Source organism: Engraulis encrasicolus, chromosome 6, assembly GCF_034702125.1.
Source record: "Engraulis encrasicolus isolate BLACKSEA-1 chromosome 6, IST_EnEncr_1.0, whole genome shotgun sequence".
In the NCBI taxonomy this organism is placed as follows: Eukaryota; Metazoa; Chordata; class Actinopteri; order Clupeiformes; family Engraulidae; genus Engraulis; species Engraulis encrasicolus.
In genome coordinates this window covers 1,558,124-1,581,853 of record NC_085862.1, presented here as the reverse complement: position 1 = coordinate 1,581,853, position 23,730 = coordinate 1,558,124, and the positions used below count along the sequence as shown (strand labels likewise).

The window sequence follows — 23,730 nt, the reverse complement described above, 5'->3', positions numbered from 1 at the left end:
AGCAGCAGCAGAAGCAGCAGCAGCAGCAGAAGCAGCAGCAGCAGCAGCAGCAGCAGCAGCGGAATCTACTCTGCAGTTCCTCACAAGGTATTTCACTCCACATAAGGTGGTCTATATTACTTACTCCTCAAGGTAGCTTACTACTGTATGTTGACTTCACAAGCTATATTATACAATATAATACAATACAATATATTTTATTTGTCATTGTGACAAGCACAACGACATTGTGCATTCCTTGTTGAAGCAAAAATAAATAAAAAATAAAATAAAATAACTCCTCAAGGTAGCCTACTGTATGTTGACTTCACAAGGGTCAAAGACGTGCAAAATGGCATTGTCATTCATTGTAACGGTCCGGATGCCTTCTGCTGACTGTAACTGTAAAAAAACATGACTCTTTTTATTTAATTATTGTTACAGGGAATTCATGAAAGCCTCGGTTGTCATCCATTTTCTTGAAACAACTTAAAAATCATGATTTTTTTGCAGTTACAGTCGGCGGAAGGTGTCCGTAACACTGAATGACAAAGACGTCTTTGACCCACAAGCTATATTCAGGGGTGATAGTATTCAGGCTCCATGCCTGATTTCAGGCTTGACAGAGTTTGCAAAATACAAAACATTGATAATAATTAGGCATTAGGTTATTCTTATCTCAGAAAGTGTTACAGGTTCAGGGGTTTCTTCTACTATGCAAAGAAGCTTTACTTGACTTGCAAGCTTTCGGTCCTTAGACCTTCATCTGCCTGATGAAGGTCTAAGGACCGAAAGCTTGCAAGTCAAGTAAAGCTTCTTTGCACAAAAATAGACCTGAAGTGTGCGGATTGTCTTCTTTTTATACAGAAATTTCTACTGAATCCTACACCTTCTAAACAGATGAGCGGTGGCCTATCACAACTAAAGGAATATTAGAAATTAAATTTGCAATCAATGAAGTTATATTCAGGGGACATAGAGAAGCTGGGGTCTGTTGTGAAGGTGGCCACCTTCAATCTAGGCCTAAAGTGCAGGGGGAAATCCTGGTTTGTGTTCCTAATATGGCCCTTGGAGGACTTTATAGAATTTGAAGTGACCCTCGAATGAAAATGGTTCACCAGGCTTTAACCCTTGTAAGGTGTTCGTGTTTTGGTTACATAGAAGGTGTTCGGGTCAATTTGACCCCGGCATAGAAAAATAATGAAAAATGAAAAAAATCATAGCTCATATTCACCCTAATGTTCCCCTCACCCTGCCTGTGAATTTCTGTTTATTTATGTTTTTGAGAATGGGAGATACAGATAGAGAAAGATAAGGTGACAGTGAAGAAAGTGAGTAAACTCAATCTAAGCTCTCGGATTGAACCACTAGTGCTCTTATCGTGCAAGGTTGAAACGTTGACGTACAACTGAAGGACTGAACAATATCTGTACTCCTTTTTCTACATACTTCACCCTCTGCCCCCCAAAGTGATACGGGTCAAAATGACCCAGGAACATCTCCTGTGTAATAGAAATGTGCAGAGGGGGTTAGCAAGGGGGGGGGGCATTAATTTTTTATTTCAGATTCATGTTCCTCACTGAAAATGAGCCAAAGCCAGTGAATCTCAGAGTGAAAGATTAATAACTGATACTATTTTTCTCAATCTAAAAACTGACCCAAACACCTTACAAGGGTTCAAGCTTGTGTATGCAGCCTGCTATGAAAAATAAGTGAAGAAAACCTCAAGATCCAAAAAGTCAATAAGTCATCTAGATGCAATACCATAGACTCTAGACTCTACACTCTACTCTGTGCTGCTCTGCTCTTCTCTACTCTACTCTACTCTACTCTACTCCTCTACTCTACTCTACTCTACTCCTCTAGACTCTACTCCTCTAGACTCTACTCTACTCTACTGTACTCTACTCTGCTCTGCTCTACTCTACTCTACTCTACTCCTCTAGACTCTACTCCTCTAGACTCTACTCTACTCTACTCTACTCCTCTAGACTCTACCCTACTCTACCCTACTCTATTCTACTCTACTCTACTCTACTCTACTCTACTCTACTCTACTCTACTCTACTCTACTCTACTCTACTCTACTCTACTCTACTCTATTCTACTCCTCTATAATCTGCTCTACTCTACTCTACTCTACTCCTATAGACTCTACACTCTACTCTACTCTACTCCTCTACACTCTACTCTACTCTACTCTACTCTACTCCTCTAGATACTATAAACTCTGCACTCTACTCTACTCTACTCTACTCCACTAGGGGTACGCGAGCACACTGCAGGGGGTACTTGGAAAGATGTTATTATTATAACAAATGTATGGAGCAGTCAAATCAGGACAGAGAAAGCGATATATAACAGGAATTAGGGGGTACTCATGGCTCAACTAAGAGGTTTAGGGGGTACGCGAGACAAAAAGATTGGGAAACACTGCTCTAGATGCTCACAACTAAACTTTTGACACTCCTCTCTCGAGACAGGTCAGTATGGTGCGTACGGTGGCTGTGATTGGTGCAGGCCCGTCTGGCCTGGCCTGTGTTAAGAGTTGTCTGTCTCACTCCCCCCCTCTCCCCCCCCACAGGTCAGTATGGTGCGTACGGTGGCTGTGATTGGTGCAGGCCCGTCTGGCCTGGCCTGTGTTAAGAGTTGTCTGGACGAGGGCCTGGAACCCACCTGCTTCGAGAGCAGTGATGACATGGGAGGCCTCTGGAAGTTCAAGGCAAGTATTGTAGTCTTTTCTCCCATCGAAGCCTATTATAGGACGTGACTATTGAACTACAAAAATAGCCTCCTTTGCATCATGTAGTCTTTTCTCCCATTGAAGCCTATTATAAGACGTGACTATTGAACTACAAAAATAGCCTCCTCAGGTGGACCTGATCGTGTTTTGTGTCTTCTATGTAGTTTATTTTATAGTTTCTACATCTTCACATCTTTGGAATGGGGAGAATAATCTGGTGCCGCACGGATGTCTATTTTCTTTTCTTTGTTAAATATATATTTGGGCTTTTTATGCCTTTATTGTGACAGGACAGTTATAGAGAGACAGGAAACATGAGGGGAGAGAGAGATGGGGAGGGCTCGGCAAATGAGCTCGGACCGGAGTCGAACCTGGGTCATCGCTGCAGCAGTCCAGCACCCAGCGGCTGGGCCAGATGACTATTTTAAGGTTTTTTGATTTTTTTAAGTGAGTGCTGGCATAAAGCAAAAAGTGGTGACACTTTTTTTTGCTTTGCTATGCCTTCATTTATTTATCTACAGTATAGCTGACCTACAAAAATGGCCTCTCCAAGGAGATGATGAATCATGTAGTCTTTTCTCCCATTGAAACCTGTTATAAGACATGGCTATTGAACTACAAAAATGGCCTCTCCACAGGAAGTGTCGGAGCCGAACAGGGCCAGCATCTACCGCTCTCTGACCATCAACATCTCCAAGGAGATGATGTGCTACTCGGACTTCCCGATTCCTGCCGACTATCCCAACTACATGCACCACTCCAAGATCCTCAGGTACTTCCGGCTCTACGCAGACCACTTCAAGCTGCTGCAGCGCGTTCGCTTCCAGGTCAGTAGAGCAGTGTTTCCCAACCAGGGGTACGTGTACCACTAGGGGTACACGAGCACACCTCAAGGGGTAAGCGGAAAAATGTAATAATAACAAATATATTGAGTGTAGTCACATTGGGATAGAGGAACAGAGCCTGAATGAGGGCGAGGGGGTACTCATCATATGAAAAAGTTGCTAAGGGGGTACGCAGGACAAAAAGTTTGGGAAGCACTGCAGTAGAGTACAGTGAAGAGGACTATATAGTAGGCCTATAGTACTATACTGTATATATATACGCAGACCACTTCAAACTGCTGCAGCGCATTCGCTTCCAGGTCAGTACAGTACAGAGTAGAGGACTATATAGTATAATACTAGTACTATACTGTATATATATACGCAGACCACTTCAAACTGCTGCAGCGCGTTCGCTTCCAGGTCAGAATACACATACAGTATAGTATAGTATAGTACTGTATACTGCTTATAGTACAGTAGACCAGAGTACTACAATACTACATAGTATAGTACTCTTTACTACTTATAGTAGAGTAGAGAGCAGAGTACTAGAATACTACATAGTATTGTATAGTACTGTATACTGCTAATAGTGGACTAGAGACCAGTACTAATACTACTTACTGTATAGCACTGTATACTGCTTATAGTACCGTAGAGAGCAGAGTACTACAATACTGTACTACATACTGTATAGTATAGTATAGTATAGTATAGTATAGTATAGTACTGTATACTGCTTATAGTACTGTAGCCTACTTCCGGCTCTACGCCGACCACTTCAAACTGCTAAAAGAAATGCTGAAGCATAGAGAGTAGAGTACTACAGAACTACATGTAGAATAGTTCTACAGTGAGTCCAATATGTATTTGATCCCTTGCTGATTTTGCCGGTTTGCCCACTAATAAAGACATGATCAGTCTATAAATTTATGATAATATGTATTCAAACATGGAGAGACAGAATATCAAAAAGAAATTCCAGAGAACAACTTAAAATAATATATTTTAATTTATTTGTATTTAATTTAGGCAAATAAGTATTTGACCCCTCTAGCTAAAGAAGATAAAGTGCTTTGTGGCAAAGTCCTAGTTGTCTAGCACTGAGGTCAGATGCTTCTTTTAGTTGATGACAATGTTTGTGCATATAGTAGAAAATATTTTTGCCCATTTTTCTTTGCACATTATCTCTAAAACATTAATAGTTTGTGGCTGTAGCTTGGTAAATGGGAGGTTCAGTTCTCTCCATAGAATTACTATAGGGTTAATATTTGGAGATTGTCTAGGCCACTTCACGACTTTAATATGCTTCTTATTGAGCCACTCCTTCGTTGCTTTGACTGTATGCTGTTTATTATTGTCATGTTGGGAGATCCAAAAATGGCCCACCCTTCAGTGTAGTGGTGGAGGGAAGGACGTTTGCACTCAGGATTGCACATTACATGTCTCCCTCCATCCATTTGTTGACGATGTGAAGTTGTCCTGTGCCTTGGCTGGACAAACACCCTCAAACCATAATGATACCACTTTCATGCATGATGGTGAGGAGGGTGTTCTTGGGATCATAGACAGCAGTACTCTTTCTCAAAACATTGAATTGAATTGTGATTATGCAAAAACAGCTTGATTTTGGTTTCATCTGACTACAGCACCTCCTTATCATATCCTAAACCAGTCTGATGTCCGTTGGCAAACCTCAAGTGGGACTGCACAGGTTCCTTCTGAAGTAGAGGTACCATGTGTGCACTACAGGATTTTAAACCTCTGTGGCATTAAGTGCTACCAGTAGTTTTCTCAGTGATTTTGGTCCCAGTAGCTTTGATATAATTGCCTAGTTCATCCCGTACATGGTGATTTCTGTTCTCATGATTATCAAATCCCTACAAAAGGTCAAATCTTGTATAGAACCCCAGACAGGCTGATGGATTGTCATTTTGTATTCCTCACATTTTGGAAGAAATGCATCAACAGCTGGGTCATCTCTTTCTTGTGGCTTTGCAGCCCATTTAATTTTTGTTCAGGTCTAAAATCGTGTCCCTGATATCATTTGACCACTCTTTGGTCTTTCCCATGCTGGTGAGGTTGGAGTGTGACTGATTCACTCATACTATGGACTGATTCTGCTGATTCAATGTGTCTTTTATGCATGTTAGTATGTACAGGTGTCTTTAATTCAGATGACAAGTTGATCGGAAGTGCCCATCTGGTCTGTGGGCCCGGAACTGTAATCAGTTGGCAGGGGATCAAATACTTATTTTGCTCGATGAAATGGAAATAAATTAATATCAATTCTCTTCAGTTAATTTCTGGATTTTCTTTTTGATATTCTGTCTCTCCATATTAGAATACATATTATCATAACATGTATTGATTGATCATGTCTTTGTTAGTAGGCAAACCAACAAAATCAGCAAGGGATCAAATACATATTGGACTCACTGTATATGGGGCACCTAAGTCTCCACCCCTTCCGGGCGGCTTGTGGGGCTGGCAACGCAAAAACTTTTGACTGGGCTGTAATGGACTGATCAAAGCTATTTTCCGACCCACCTCGCATTTCCCCGTCGATCACACATATGCTGTGCCTCAGAAATAATAACAACCAATGGTGTGCTTGTTGACTTCACTTGGCAAGCAATTTTTGAGTTGTGTGTGTGCAAAAATATGTAATTATTTGGACTACACAACAGATGTCGCATGTCCGACGTGCAGCCACTTAAGCCACGGTGCAGCGGTAGGGTTGGCTGTGCCTCGGTTCACGTCAGATATGCGAGGCGCACGTGTAGTCTCCAACACAGTTTTGCACAAAAGCTAAAATAACGTTTCTTGCGTGCCGAAAATGAGTGGTCTTACGACGCAAATCCAAACCTTTCAAATTCACTGTCATCATATGTGAAATCCGGAGCACATGCCAAACGGGATGAGGATTTAGCTTGACTCGCTCCATTAACTCGCATTCAACATTTCGAGAGCTCCAGCCCCATGGATCGGAAGTAGAAGGGCGTGACTTAGGTGCCCCATTAGGGTTGGGACTCGATTAAAATTTCTAATCGAATTAATCTTTAGGCTTTGAAATTAATTCATCAAATTAATCGCATTTTAGTCGCATTTAAATATCTGACTTGAGAGCAGTGAAAAATATTCGTTTTCACATGGAATTTGAATAATTACAATAAATAAGCTTTATCTAACAATTATATTCATTTTTAAAAGAAGAGAGAACTCATCAATTTCAGCAGGCTGTTCACCATCAGGCATAATACTGCCCTCCATTGGTCTAATCCAGAACTATATAGCTATATTATATATTTTTTAATCGAGTTTATTAATTTATCGAATCGTGTGATTAATTAATCGAAATTAACTAGTTAATGTCCCAGCCCTATTCTATATACTGCAGTACTACATATAGAATAGTACTAAATACTGCAACTCTGGTATTATTTACACCTCTATAGCATATATTTAGGTTTGGTCTAAGCATCAACTATAAATGACCATTGACCACTATACTAAAATGATGACTTGTGAATCGCATAACATATTTCACCATTTGATTGTTACCTCGTACTTCTCTGTGTGTGTGCGTGGGTCTATGTGTGTTTGTATGTGTTCTCTCTGTATGTGTGTGTGTGTGTGTGTGTGTGTGTGTGTGTGTGTGTGTGTGTGTGTGTGTGTGTGTGTGTGTGTGTGTGTGTGTGTGTGTGTGTGTGTGTGTGTGTGTGTGTGTGTGTGCTGTGCACCCTTGTGTCGGTACGTTGTGTGTAGACCTCGGTGACGAGTGTGAAGCAGAGACCAGACTTTGCCCGTACAGGTCAGTGGGAGGTGCGGACTGAGAACAGGGACGGTGAGGAGCAGAGACACGTCTTTGATGCCGTGATGGTCTGCTCTGGCCACTACACGTACCCACACATCCCCCTCCATGACTTCCCTGGTGAGTACCACACCAAAGAAGGTGGATCTAACAAGAAACGACACTCAGGTCTTTTATGGGAAACAGTCAATAGAGGGCGTTTTGAGTCAGTTTTGAGTCAAATCCGCCATTCTGGAAGTTACGTACGCCACTCTGTTATGACCAGTAGCCATAGCAACGTTCTTTGGCCATAGGAATGCTAAAGTTAGCACAATATGGCTAGCTACTTTGGCAACTTCAGCCTTATAGATACTCAAGTTCTGCACTGATTGTGCTGAAAAAACACATGAGATGGTATAAGCATTCATAACTGAAGATTTTCCGATAGTTATATCGATGTAGTTTTACTGTAATATGTAGAAATCCTGTACACATTCCCAATGCATTCCCAATGCATTCCATTGTAATTTGTCCGATATTCATTCCAGAATGGCGGCCGCGGCCGAAAATCATGGGGCCGAATGTTGCAATGGACGTTGTATTGAGTGTCGCTCCTTGTTAGCTCCCCCTGCATGACATCACATCCCCCTCCATGACATCACATCCCCCTCCATGACATCACATCCCCCTGCATGACATCACATCCCCCTCCATGACATCACATCCCCCTGCATGACATCACATCCCCCTGCATGACATCACATCCCCCTCCATGACATCACATCCCCCTGCATGACATCACATCCCCCTGCATGACATCACATCCTCCTGCATGACATCACATCCCCCTGCATGACTTCCCTGGTGAGTAGGCTACCACACATCCCCCTGAATGGCATCACATCCCCCTCCTTGACATCACATCCCCCTCCATGACATCACATCCCCCTGCATGACATCACATCCTCCTGCATGACATCACATCCCCCTCCATGACATCACATCCCCCTCCATGACATCACATCCTCCTGCATGACATCACATCCTTCTCCATGACATCACATCCCCCTGCATGACATCACATCCTCCTGCATGACATCACATCCTCCTGCATGACATCACATCCTCCTGCATGACATCACATCCCCCTGCATGACATCACATCCTCCTGCATGACATCACATCCTCCTGCATGACTTCCCTGGTGAGAGCCCACATGTAGTCTTTTCTCCCATTAAAATCTATTATAAGACATGGCTATTAAAGCGATGGTTCGGAGTAGAATCACCCTAATGCCATTTGAACCGTGACACCCATCCACCTTTACACCCGAAGTGTTTTCTGCCGCAGGCTTACATCAACAGAGTTGCCGTGTTATTCGATGTTTATTCCGGATAGCTTGACTCAAGCGCATATGGATCCTGGGCACCGTCTCCAAACTTTCCCCACAAAAATAACATGTCATGACACCAAACTTCTACAGTATAACAAATGTGGTTTGTACTCACAAAAAGATGAATTTGAAACTTTGTACATAGTCCAGGAGTTTATTAGTAACAACACACGAGACGATTAGCTTTTCTGTGTCAGTGTTATTTTCTACCTCTATGCACGGCACATTGTGCCTAAGATGCTTGATAGGCCAAGATGCCTCTCCTCTTTCCAAGCTCTTTCCTGATAGGCCAAGATGCCTCTCCTCTTTCCAAACTCTTTTCGGATAGGCCAAGATGCCTCTCCTCTTTCCAAACTCTTTCCTTGCCTCTTTCCAAACTCTTTCCTGATAGGCCAAGATGCCTCTCCTCTTTCCAAGCTACTTTGCAGGTATGGACACGTTTAAAGATGCACTGTGTAATATTTTGGGTTCCTTGGTAGGTATGGACACGTTTAAAGATGCACGGTGTAATTAATATTTTGTGTTTCTTGGTAGGTATGGACACGTTTACAGGGAAGCACTTCCACAGTTGGGACTACAAGGGCCCAGAGGATCTGGCGGGAAAACGGATCGTGGTGATCGGGATCGGGAACTCCGGAGGAGACATCGCAGTGGAGTCCAGTAGGGTGGCAGAACAGGTGACATGTAGTCTTTTCTCCCATTGAAGCCTATTATAAGACGTAGCTATTGAACTACAAAAATGGAGTCCAGTGGCAGAACAGGTGACCTAGAAATAAAATAGTACATTAATTAATTAATTGTTCGTTGATTGACCTTATCAATCTACTTACGATTAATCGATAAGATGGGGTCTTTTTCCCCAAAAAAACCCATATTAAATCTGAACATTTAAATTGAAAGTGAGATAAAATGCTAAATTTCAGTTCATTTCTAGTATTAATATTCTTTAATCCAAAGCTGATTGAAATAATATGTATTTGTATATAATGTATATTTAACCCTATCCTCCCCAGTGTATGTAATATATGTTTAACCCTATCCTGCCCAGGTGTATATAATATATGTTTAACCCTATCCTGCCCAGGTGTATATAATATATGTTTAACCCTATCCTCCCCATGTGTATGTAATACAGTATATGTTTAATGTGGCGTGTGTTCAGGTGTATGTTAACCCTATCCTGCCCAGGTGTATGTGAGTACGCGTCGCGGCGCCTGGGTGTATGTAATATATGTTTAACATCGTCCTCCCCAGTGTATGTAATAGGCCTATATTTAACCCTATACTCCCCATGTGTATGCAATACAGTATATGTTTAATCTGGCGTATTTTCAGGTGTATGTCCTATCCTGTCCAGGTGTATGTGAGTACGCGTCGCCTGGGCCTGGGTGTAATGTATGTAATATATGTTTAACCCCGTCCTCTCCAGTGTAAGTAATATAATTAACCCTATCCTGCCCAGGTGTATGTGAGTACGCGTCGCGGCGCCTGGGTGTATGTAATATATGTTTAACATCGTCCTCCCCAGTGTAAGTAATATAATTAACCCTTTCCTGCCCAGGTGTATGTGAGTACGCGGCGCGGCGCCTGGGTGTATGTAATATATGTTTAACCCCGTCCTCCCCATTGAAAGTAATATAATGAACCCTATCCTGCCCAGGTGTATGTGAGTACGCGTCGCGGCGCCTGGGTGTATGTAATATATGTTTAACATCGTCCTCCCCAGTGTAAGTAATATAATTAACCCTTTCCTGCCCAGGTGTATGTGAGTACGCGGCGCGGCGCCTGGGTGTATGTAATATATGTTTAACCCCGTCCTCTCCAGTGTAAGTAATATAATTAACCCTATCCTGCCCAGGTGTATGTGAGCACGCGGCGCGGCGCCTGGGTGATCCGGCAGGTGTATGTAATACAGTGTATGTTTAATGTGCCGTGTGTTCAGGTGTACCTGTATGTGAGTACGCGTCGCGTGGGCCTGGGTGTACGTATGTAATGTATATTTAACCTCGCATCCTCCCCAGTGTAAGTGATATAATTAACCCTATCCTGCCCAGGTGTATGTGAGTACGCGCCGCGTGGGCCTGGGTGTATATAATATATATTTAACCCTCAGTTTGCGGAGTATGGCGTGCTCTTATCTTAACATCGTCCTCCCCAGTGTAAGTAATATAATTAACCCTTTCCTGCCCAGGTGTATGTGAGTACGCGTCGCGGCGCCTGGGTGTATGTAATATATGTTTAACATCGTCCTCCCCAGTGTAAGTAATATAATTAACCCTATCCTGCCCAGGTGTATGTGAGCACGCGGCGCGGCGCCTGGGTGATCCGGCAGGTGTATGTAATACAGTGTATGTTTAATGTGCCGTGTGTTCAGGTGTACCTGTATGTGAGTACGCGTCGCGTGGGCCTGGGTGTACGTATGTAATGTATATTTAACCCTCAGTTTGCGGAGTATGGCGTGCTCTTATCTTAACCTCGTATCCTCCCCAGTGTAAGTAATATATTTAACCCCGTCCTGTCCAGGTGTATGTGAGTACGCGTTGCGGCGCCTGGGTGTAATGTATGTAATATATGTTTAACCCCGTCCTCCTCAGGTGTATGTGAGTACGCGGCGCGGCGCCTGGGTGATCCGGCAGGTGTCGGACAACGGGCTCCCGGTAGACATGAAGTACAACACGCGCTTCGTGCACATCCTGTTCCAGCTGCTACCCATGAGGTTCTTCAACTGGTTTGGAGAGAAGAAGCTCAACGCCATGTACGACCACGCCATGTACGCTCTCAAGCCCAAACACAGGTAATAACGCCATGTACGACCACGCCATGTACGCTCTCAAACCCAAACACAGGTAATAACGCCATGTACGACCACGCCATGTACGCTCTCAAACCCAAACACAGGTAATAACGCCATGTACGACCACGCCATGTACGCTCTGAAACCCAAACACAGGTAATAACGCCATGTACGACCACGCCATGTACGCTGTCAAGCCCAAACACAGGTAATAACGGCATGGACGACCACGCCATGTACGCTGTCAAGCCCAAACACAGGTAATAACAATACATTAAATTACATTACATTACATCACACCATGTACGACCACGCCATGTACGCCCTCAAACCCAAACACAGGTAATAACGCCATGTACGACCACACCATGTACGACCACACCATGTACGCTCTCAAGCCCAAACACAGGAAAATAACAATAACATTACATTACATTACATTACACCACACCATGTACGACCACGCCATGTGCGCCCTCAAACCCAAACACAGGTAATAACGCCATGTACGACCACACCATGTACGACCACGCCATGTACGACCACGCCATGTACGCTCTAAAACCCAAACACAGGTAATAACAGTCACATAACATCACATTACATTACATTACACCACACCATGTACGCTCTCAAGCCTAAACACAGGTAATAGTAATCACATTACATTACATTGCATTACATCACACCATGTACGTACTGAAGCCCAAAACACATGTAATAATATTACACTACATTACACTACACTACATTACATTACACTACACTACATTATATTACATTACATTACATTACACTACACTACACTACACTACACTACATTACATTACATTACACTACATTGCATTACATCACACCATGTACGCACTGAAGCCCAAAACACATGTAATAATATTACATTACACTACACTACACTACATTACACTACACTACACTACACTACACTACACTACACTGCATTGCATTGCATTACATTACATTACATTACATTACATTACATTACACTACACTACACTACACTCTCAAGCCAACACACAGGTAATAATTATCACATTATATTACATTACATTCAAGACAAAACATAGGTAATGATAAAAAAACATTATTATTAATACTTAATAATAATATAATTAATTAATACGTAATTAATAATTATTATAATAAGCCCAAACACAGGTATGAACACACCATGTACGCACTGAAGCCAACACACACACCATCTACAATATGCCCTGAAACAACATGTCTTCAAGCCCACATCACATTACATCACATTACACTACATTACATTACATCACATTACATTACACTACGCTACACTACACTGCATTACATCACATTACACTACACTATACTACACTACATTACATTACACTACACTGCATTACACTACATCACATTACACTACATTACACTGCATTACATTACATTACATCACATTACATCGCATTAGACTACATTACATTACATTTCATTACATCACATTACACTACATTACATTACATCACATTACATTACGCTACATTACATCACATTACATTACGTTACATAACGTTACACAGGTATGAACACACCAAACATAACAAGTATGTTCTCAAAATATTTGAATGGCGGGGGGCTCTGTGGCGCAGCCCGCTAATCCCCCACATTTGGGCTTGCATGCCCACGGGGACCCCGGTTCGAGTCCGGCCGGGGTAATTTCCCGATTCCACCCCGTCTCTCTGTCCCACTCGCTTCCTGTCACCATCTCAGACTGTCCTATCAAATAAAGGCATAAAAGCCTTTATATATATATATGAATGCATAAAAGCCTTTATATATATATATGAATGCATAAAAGCCTTTATATATATATATGAATGCATAAAAGCCTTTATATATATATATGAATAATGTATATTTATATGAATAATAAAGCCTTTATATATATATATGAATGCATAAAAGCCTTTATGTATATATCTGAATGGCAAGAATTCACACATAGATGATAGGACGTCTGTACAGTCATTTACAATAATAAAATGGCAAAGTAAAAAATGGCTCTTACATCATTTTGCATCGAAACTCTTCATTTTTTCTAGAGATGCACAGGATCCAAGATCCGGTTCCGGATCCGGCAGGATAATTGGGTTTTTCACAGAATCCGGATCCGGCAGGATCTTAAGCAGTGGATCCGGTATCCGGCAGTTACCTAAAAATCAGGATCTGGTGCATCTCTAGCCTAGGTTTTTCAGTCAGTCTTTCACAACCCCAATTGCTGCATGGAGTTACGTAAAGAACTTTGGAAGCGGCCAGTGCAGGCAGTGTGGCAGTAAGCCAATGAGTCTAAAAAATAGTTTGAGCCAACATAATAAAAAGGGCCCACGTGTGCGGGTAGGCTATGTGTTTCAACCCTTTCGTAGGATCCAGTATCCGGTTCCGGATCCGGCAGGATCTTAAGCAGTGGATCCAGTATCTGGTAGGAACCCAAATAATCAGGATCCGGTACATCTCTATTTTTTCATTTGTCTATCCCCCCATCAGGCTGTTTGATCAGATCCCGGTCATCAATGACGACCTGCCCATGCGGATCCTGTCGGGCGCGGTGGTGGTGAAACCAAACGTCAGGGAGGTGCGCGGATCCACCGTGGTGTTTGAAGACGGCACAGAGGTGGACAAGGTACGATCTACACACCTGGGACTATATACACACCTGTAGAGGTGGACACTATATACACACCTGTAGAGGCGGACAAGGTACGATATACATAACCTGGGCGAATAGCCGACTGTTGACTCCGTCAATCAGTCTGGCAAAAGCCACAAGGAATCCGTCTCCGTGGACGATGGGAGATGGTCTGATCTTACTCTATCATTTAAATTAATTGAAGTTCCAAACTCATATTAAAACCCATATTGTGCTTTATTAGCATGCCTGTTACGTTATAGCGTCGCGAAAGCATACAAATAACATAACGAAAGTGTGAATATAGTTACCTCAACCAATCAGTAACGGAGCTCAGTAACGGGTCAGTTCTACGTCACCACTCTCAACTGCTGGCTGATTTGCTAAACACTGAGAGAACTTTTGCCAGACGATGTGCGGAGCCAAAATCTTTGGGTGGAGTACATGGATGGCGTCGCCAGGCTAGGTTACACAAGTCTTCAAAGGTATAAGATAATATATGCAGTCTCGCTGGGCCACACAGGTCTTCAAAGGTATAATAATAATAAAAATAATAATAATATACATATCTGTAGTCTTGGCGTCGCCAGGCTACGATATACACACCTGGTGCTATATACACACCTGCAGTATATACAGTAGACACCAGTAGATGTGGACAAGGTGCTATGAAACTACTAAAATGGCCTCCCTCCCTCCCCCTCCCCCATCCAGGTGGACATGATAGTGTCTCTACACTGTATAAAATTAAATTATTATTTATCATGATGATCAACCTGTCCTCTGTATCTGCATGTAGTCTTTTCTTCCCATTGAAACCTACTATGAGACGTAGCTATGAAACTACAAAAATGGCCTCCCTCCTTCCCTCATCCAGGTGGACGTGATCGTGTTCGCCACCGGCTACGGCTACGACTTCCCCTTCCTGCCCGCCTCCATCAAGAGGAAGTCCGGCCACCGGATCGGGCTGTACAAGCACATCTTCCCCCCGACGCTGGAGCACCCGACGCTGGCCGTGGTGGGCTTCATCCACGCCCTGGGAGCCATCATGCCCCAGGCAGAGATGCAGTCGCGCTGGGTCACGCAGGTCTTCAAAGGTATAATAATAATAATAATAATAATAATAATAATAATAATAATAATAATAATATACAGAGATGCAGTCGCGCTGGGTTATACAGGTCTTCAGAGGGAAATAATAATAATAATAATAATAATAATAATAATAATAATAATAATAATAATAATAATAATAATAATAATAGTAATAATAATAGTAATAATAATAATAATGTATGTAGTCTTGCTGGGTTACACAGGCCTTCAAAGGTATATAATAATAATATTAATACATCTGTTTTATAGAGCACTATTCATGGTTCTTTGCTGGCCAGTGGCTACTGCCTTGTGGTGGGCATGGCTACTGCAGCGCCATCTGGTGGTTGGTAAAGAGGAATGACAGCTTTATTGGGTAGTGGGCACACTGAGTTTATCTACACTAGGTTTATAGAGAATGAAAAGTTTTACAAAAAGACCCTGATATGTTAATTGATGATAATTCAAAAAAATAAAAAAAGCTTTACACCATCTAACCCCATACAACAACACTCCCCCCATCCCACAACATTTAGGGCCCCCCCAATATTCTTCCTATATTCATCATTATATACATATTAGTCTTTTATTCATCATATAAATATTCTTCCTATATTCATCATTATATACATATTAGTCTTTTATTCATCATATAAATATTCTTCCTATATTCATTATATACATATTATTATTTTATTCTACATCAAAATATTCCTTTATTCATGAATAGCCTTATTTTATTCTTCATATCCTGTCCAGGTCTCAAGAAGCTTCCCAGCAAGCAGATGATGATCAAGTCTGTGGAGGACGATACGAAGGACATGGACAGCCAGTAAACACACACACACACACACACGCACGCACGCACGCACGCACGCACGCACGCACGCACGCACGCACGCACACACACACACACACACACACACACACACACACACACACACACACACACACACACACACACCAAGGACATGGACAACCAGTAAACACACACACACACACACACACACACACACACACACACATACACACACACATACACACACACACACACACACACACACACACACACACACACACACACACACACACACACACACACACACACACACACACACACACACCTGCACATCGGCATCCTCACAAACATCCTTCTGGACAACAAGTATGACATCCTCACACACATGGACAATCAATAACTCTACTTCTATTTGAAGAGCTCTTTTCCAAAACACTATATCCACCATTTTTGACTTTTTGCATTTTAATATTGGAATTGACTGTTAAGATGTCCTATCATCTATGTGTGAATTCTTGCCATTCAAATATTTTGAGAACATACTTTAAAATCTCTATAAAAATGCATTTTGCAATGCATTTCAATGGAATGCCCAATACAAAAATGTCAATTTCCCAACATTCTATAAAATGGATATATCTCATTTTGGAAAAGAGCTCTTCATTTGTGGGCCTTTTTGGGCCTTCGTTATCAGATAGGACAGTGTCATTTCAAAACCTTTGTAGATTCAAAAATACTTTTGAATTGAAAACGTGCATTTTTCATGCAACTCTTTGTGCAATGTAAGAAAGGCAACCTTCTACTTCTCTGTTCTACCTCTTTCTCTCTCCTCTTGCGATCTACCTCTCTCTCTCTTCTCTTCTGTTCTCATGTGATCTACCTCTCTCTCTCTCTCCTTTCGTCTGTTCTACCTCTTTCTCTCTCCTCTTGTGATCTACCTCTCTCTCTCTCTTCTCTTCTGTTCTCATGTGGTCTACCTCTCTCTCTCTCTCCTTTCGTCTGTTCTACCTCTTTTCTCATGTGACCTACCTCTCTCTCCTCTCATGTGATCTACCTCTATCTCTTCTCTTCTGTTCTCTTCTGTTCTCTCTCTCTCTCTCTCTCTCTCTCTCTCTCTCTCTCTCTTCTCTTCTGTTCTACCTCTCTTCTGTTCTACCTCTCTCTCTCTCTATCTCTCCTCTCATGTGTTCTACCTCTCTCCTCTCTTCTCATGTGATCTCTACCTCTCTCTCTCTCTCCTCTTCTCTTTCCATCTCTACCTCTCTCTTCTCTTCTGTTCTACCTCTCTCTCTCTCTTCTCATGTGATCTACCTCTCTCTCTCCTCTTCTCTTTCCATCTCTACCTCTCTCTCCTCTTCTGTTCTACCTCTATCTCTCCTCTCATGTGTTCTACCTCTCTCTCTCTCTTCTCATGTGATCTACCTCTCTCTCTCTTCTCTTTTCTTCTACCTCTCTCTTTCTCCTCTCATGTGCTCTCATGTGTTCTACCTCTCTCCTCACATGTCCTCTACTAGCGATGCACCGATAGTGATACTGGTATCGGTATCGGCACCCAATACTGCTCATTATACTCGTACTCGTCAAGCACTTGCCGATACCAGGAACGATACTGCTATTACACAAAACAAAGCAAAATCTTGTCGCGTTCTGTGGACTTGAAAGCAGCGTGGAATTGGTACTCGGTATCGGCAAGTACACACATTAATGTACTCGTACTTTATCGGTTTTCTCTTCTCTTCTCTTCTCTTCTCTTCTCTTCTCTTCTCTTCTCTTCTCTTCTCTTCTCTTCTCTTCTCTTCTCTTCTCTTCTCACATGTCATCTACCTCTATTCTATTCTCTTCTCTTCTCTTCTGTTCTCTCTCTCCTCATACGTCTTCTCCTCTCTTCTCTTCTCTTCTCCTCTCTTCTCTTCTCTTCTCTTCTCTTCTCTTCTCTTCTCTTCTCTTCTCTTCTCTTCTCTTCCTTTCTCTTCTCTCCTCCACTCCACAACTACATGCTGCTCCTCTGCACCAGTGTTAATTTTGTCATCCATTTTTTTATTTAGTCTTAGTCTTAGTCTTGTGTCAAAGTCCATTCTTAGTCTTCGTCGCTTTTAGTCTTTCAAAAATCATTTTTGTTTAGTTATTATTTAGTCGACTAAAATTCCTCAACATTTTTGTCTAGTTTTAGTCTTTCACAAATAATTTTTGTTTAGTCATTATTTAGTCGACTAAAAGTCCTCAACATTTTTGTCTAGTTTTAGTCTAAACATTTTAGTCTTTAGTTTAAGTCACAATACAATAAAACACAAGGCCTTTAGTAATGCACTGAGACTTGGTTATTGCCATTCTGGTAAAGGAATCAATAGTGCATACAAATGTGAATATGTCGCTGGTGCTACGTATTCGTAAAGGGATTTTTGTTTTGTAAGAGAAGCTTCTCCCCCAATATTCGTTAGGGTCAGTCTGCTAAAAGTAAAATCGGTGGATGGATTCAGCTGTAATTAATCATTTTTTAAATCCCATCGTGTCCCTTTAAAGGTTAATTACCAATTAACAATTAATTTATATCTTTTAGTTGTGGTTGTACCAATTTATGTCTGATCCCCCCAAAAAAGTCTACGTCTTGGTCATTTTTAGTCTTTCACAAATCATTTTTGTTAGTCAGAATTTAGTCGACTAAAAGTTAGTTCTTAGTCTTAGTCACTTTTAGTCTTTCACAAATCATTTTTGTTTAGTCATTATTTAGTCGACTTAAAGTCCTCAACATTTTAGTCTCGTTTTAGTCTTTCACAGATCATTTTTGTTAGTCAGAATTTAGTCGATTAAACTCTCAAAAGGTTAGTCGACTAATATATTTAGTCTTAGTCTAGTCGACAAAATTAACACTGCTCTGCACTTCTCTGATTCTGCTCCTCTGAACTTCTAACATGTTCTACCTCTCTCTCTCTCTCTCTCTCTCTCTCTCTCTCTCCTTTCCTCTCTTCTCTTCTCTCCTCCACTCCTCAGCTACATCTGCTCCAAGTAGGCTCCTCTGCAGGTGAACTTCTAACATGTTCTACCTCTCTCTCTCTCCTTTCCTCTCTTCTCTTCTCCACTCCTTCTCTCCTCTCTCCTCTCCTCTCCTCTCTCTCTCCTCTCATGTGTTCTCATGTGTTTTACCTCTCTCTCTCTCTCTCTCTCTCTCCTTTCCTCTCTTCTCTCCTCTCATCCACTCCTCAGCTACATCTGCTCCAAGTAGGCTCCTCTGCAGGTGAACTTCTAACATGTTCTTCCTCTCTCTCTCCTCTCATGTGTTCTCATGTGTTTTACCTCTCTCTTCTCTTCTCTCCTCTCCTCTCTCTCTCCTCTCTCTCTCCTCTCATGTGTTCTCATGTGTTTTACCTCTCTCTTCTCTTCTCTCTTCTCTCCTCTCCTCCACTCCTCAGCTACATCTGCTCCAAGCAGGCTCCTCTGCAGGTGGACTTCGTGACCTACATGGATGAGCTGGCCGGTGAGATCGGCTGTAGACCCAGTCTGCCCTGGCTGCTCCTGACCGACTACGCCCTGTTCAAGAAGGTCCTGTGGGGACCCGTCAGCTCCTACCAGGCAAGCACAGTTCATTTTATTTAGCATAGCGCATTTCATACACAAATGCAAATCAATGTGCTTTACAAAAAATAATAATAATACTTAAAGGGACACTGTGCAGGAAATGGTCAAAAAAGGTACCGCAACTATGCTGCTCATTGAAACTGGGCTGCCTATTGCCAAATTTGATATTTACATGAAAGTTTACTAAGAAATAAACAAATATTTCCTAGTATGGCCCAAGTACAGTCATTTTTGCTGCTGAAAATGACTATTTTTGGAAATTCAAAATGGTGGACCATGGAGAAGATCCCCCTTTTCATGCATGAAAAGTGCAATTTTTCCAGTCATAATCATTATGATAATGAATACTTAGAATTTGATGGTGGTGGTAAGTATTCATGAAAAGGTTAACATTAGTGAATGGGCAGCATGAATTCTGGAAATAAACAACTAAAAATCTCACACAGTGTCCCTTTAAAAAAAAATACATTAATAAAATAACATGTCAGGTGAAATAATAAAAAAAGTGATGAAATGTCCCCCCATCCCCTCAGTACCGCATCATGGGGCCGGGGAAGTGGGGCGGGGCGCGCCAGGCGATCTGTGCTTTACAAATAGGAAGAACAGCGAAATGGCCAGTGTGCGGCAGCGCATTTCATACACAAATGCTTTACAAAAAATAAATGAATAATAAATAATTAAATAAACAATCAAATAACAAGGTAGTTTTATTTATTTGTATAGCACATTTCATAAACAAAATAAATTCAATGTGCTTTACAAAAAAAGAACAAAAAGAAATCTAATAACATGTCAGGTGAAGCTTATTGTTCAGATAGTAGAGCCAAGTCGTAGCTCAGTGAGGTACATGTCTAAAATATGGGAACATTGGTATGTGTGCCTCCACTAGCTTTCTTCTTTTGTTGTTGTTGTATAATATGTATATATGCATGTGTGATGTATTGTTTTTTATTGATCTGTGTTATGTATTGGCTCCTGTGGGCCTCAAGCCTGTAGTTAAGTTTATATTAATAAAAATGTGATGAAATGTCCCCCTCCCTCAGTACCGCATAATGGGCCCCCCCCTCAGTACCGCATAATGGGCCCCTCCCTCAGTACCGCATAATGGGCCCGGGGAAGTGGGGCGGGGCGCGCCAGGCGATCTGTGCTTTACAAATAATAATAATAATACTACTTTAAAGGTACGCTGTGCAGGAAATGGTCAAAAAAGGTACTGCAACTAAAAATCTCACACAGTGTCCCTTTAAATGTCCCCCCTCAGTACCGCATCATGGGCCCGGGGAAGTGGGGCGGTGCGCGCCAGGCGATCTTCACGCAGTTCGAGCGCATGCAGGAACCTCTGAAGACACGCCCCCTGGACGCGGCCAAGCAGCAGGGCGGCCTGCTGGGAACCCTGGCACGGATCATCCTCTACACCGGAGCCGGAGCTGCCGCCGCGTACTACTACATGCACAAGATCCATCCGGCATCGCTCGACAACCTCCTCTCCATGGTCACCGCCCAGAAGATCTGAAGACCTCACCACACCACACCACATCACATCACATCACACCACACCACACCACACCACGCCACACAACGCCACACCGTGCCGCCGCCGCGTACTACATGCACAAGATCCATCCGGCATCGCTCGACAACCTCCTCTCCATGGTCACCGCCCAGAAGATCTGAAGACCTCACCACGCCACGCCACGCCACGCCACGCCACACCACACCACACCACGCCACACAACGCCACACCGTGCCGCCGCCGCGTACTACATGCACAAGAACCATCCGGCATCGCTCAACAACCTCCTCTCCATGGTCACCGCCCAGAAGATCTGAAGACCTCACCACGCCACACCACACCTCACCACATCACACCACATCACATCACACCACACCACACCACATCACATCACATCACATCACATCACATCACATCACATCACATCACATCACATCACATCACATCACATCACATCACATCACATCACATCACATCACATCACATCACATCACATCACACCACACCACAACATACCACACCACACCTCACTGCACCGCACCACACCACTCCACACCACACCACACCATACCACACAACACATCACCACACCACCACACCACACCACACCTCACCTCACCACACCACACCACACCACACCACACCACACCACACCTCACCACACCACACCACACCACACCACACCTCACCTCACCACACCACACCTCCCTTTTAATTTCGAGATGATTTGAGCCAACACAGCCGCTTCTCTACCGGATTTTAATCTGGGGTGTACTCACTTTTGTGGGTAGTGTTCAAACATTAATGGCTGTATTTTGTTTTTTTCTGAGTGAACAAGAAATTTAAGCGGTCATATAGGTTGTTAAAAGGTCACTAATCAATGTGTCAAAGTGAAATTTCTCTTATGCACTCCTATCAAAAGATATACTCACAAATCTGCAAAAATGTGAAGGGTGTACTCACTTACGTAATATACTGTATGTGCAATGTTGTGTGTAATGTCTTTGTGTCTTCTTTTGTATTTATGTATGTATGCTACTTACACCTTAATTTTTAATCAATAAATGATACTCTACGCTACGCTACTCTACTCTACTCTACTACTCTATGCGCTTTCCCTTTCTCTGTCCCTATGATGCTGTGTTTGTCCAGGTTAAATTCACTAAGTCAAGGTTAAACAAGGTCACACAAAAAAAACACACACAGATGCACACAATCAGCATCTCTACACAGTAAATTTTGCAGAGTTGATTCAACACTTAAAGAGTTCATTTATGTCCAAATGATGTCAAATCAACTCTCTAAGTGTTGAATGAACACTGCAGAATTTGCTGTGTATGTGTTTGCCCAAGCCATCTACAGTACCTACTGCAAAGAATCCATGTCAAATTGAGTCCTTTTCCCTTCTCAAACCAATGGCTCATCAAACCAATGGCTCATCAAACCAATGGCTCATCAAACCAATGGCTCATCAAACCAATGGCTCATCAAACCAATGGCTCATCAAACCAATGGCTCATCAAACCAATGGCTCATCAAACCAATGGCTCATCAAACCAATGGCTCATCAAACCAATGGCTCATCAAACCAATGGCTCATCAAACCAATGGCTCATCAAACCAATGGCTCATCAAACCAATGGCTCATCAAACCAATGGCTCATCAAACCAATGGCTCATCAAACCAATGGCTCATCAAACCAATGGGTCATCTACAACAGTCTAAGGCGGTGTTTATACATACCCGGGTATTTTGATATATGCAGACCTTCCCCTTCGGTTGTGCCTGTCGTTTATAAACAAACAAATATTTTGCTAAGCGCAGAAAAGGAAAATGTTTGCTTATCAGAATACCCATGTATGTATAAAGAGCACCTACATCTCCAACATGCGTTCCTCTCTCCACATCTCCAACATGCGTTCCTCTCTCCACATCTCCAACATGCGTTCCTCTCTCCACATCTCCAACAGTCTACATCTCCAACATGCGTTCCTCTCTCCACAATGGAGGAGATGAGGGGTGCAGCAGCTCCCAAAAGAAACCCGAAAGACATCAGGTTGGAAAAGACATTCTAAAAGACATGATGGCTCAAACAGCTATGAGGCATAAACCGGGGACGCCGGCTCAGGTCCGGCTCAGTTCCGGCCTGAGGTCATCATCATCTCTCAACTCTCCCCTCTCTCTCTCTCTCTCTCTCTCTCTCTCCCAACTCTCCCCTATCTCTCTCAAATTCAAATTCAAATTCAAATTCAAAGGTTGCTTTATTGGCATTACTCAACAAGGTGTTGCCAAAGCTGACATACAATAATAATCATAAGAAATAATAATAATAATTAAAGAGGAAAAAAAAACAAAAACAAACAACCATATAGAACAAGGGAGATAAAAAACAAAACAAAAAAAAAACAAAAAAACTGAAGATATTTCCAGGGAACTTATTTGTTAGTCTTGAATGGAGTTTTCCCTTTCAGAATGGCAGGCTTGAATATATTGCCCCGCTAGTTCAGTACAAGCATGAATTTCACCCTGGAGGAATTCCAGTTTTTTTCAGT

The 23,730-nt window shown here is 42.3% G+C and overlaps 1 protein-coding gene across 2 annotated transcripts; it reads left to right on the top strand.

Annotated features, from left to right (window-relative positions):
- Window positions 1-2,567: 2,567 nt before the first annotated feature.
- LOC134450588 (flavin-containing monooxygenase 5-like) lies at window positions 2,568-21,217 on the top strand. 2 transcript variants are annotated; one of them, XM_063200430.1, is made up of 10 exons: window positions 2,568-2,701; window positions 3,361-3,549; window positions 7,318-7,483; window positions 9,270-9,412; window positions 11,330-11,529; window positions 14,056-14,191; window positions 15,075-15,294; window positions 16,052-16,124; window positions 19,499-19,658; window positions 20,926-21,217. In XM_063200430.1, the coding sequence occupies exons 1-10, from the start codon at window positions 2,570-2,572 to the stop codon at window positions 21,175-21,177; spliced, it is 1,671 nt and encodes a 556-aa protein (XP_063056500.1). In that variant the 5' UTR covers window positions 2,568-2,569; the 3' UTR covers window positions 21,178-21,217. The 2 variants fall into 2 exon arrangements, with proteins under 2 accessions (XP_063056500.1, XP_063056501.1); XM_063200431.1 differs by lacking the exon at window positions 2,568-2,701 and having other exon boundaries at window positions 3,235-3,494.
- The last annotated feature ends 2,513 nt before the right edge of the window (window positions 21,218-23,730 follow it).

What these genes read in the sequence shown, in the direction of transcription:
- LOC134450588 (XM_063200430.1), top strand. Translation starts at nt 2,570, where the DNA reads ATGGTGCGTACGGTGGCTGTGATTGGTGCAGGCCCGTCTGGCCTGGCC. An exon ending in CCAGTAGGGTGGCAGAACAG is followed by an intron (nt 9,413 to 11,329) that starts GTGACATGTAGT and finishes CGTCCTCCTCAG; the next exon opens with GTGTATGTGAGTACGCGGCG. An exon ending in ACGAAGGACATGGACAGCCA is followed by an intron (nt 16,125 to 19,498) that starts GTAAACACACAC and finishes TCCACTCCTCAG; the next exon opens with CTACATCTGCTCCAAGCAGG.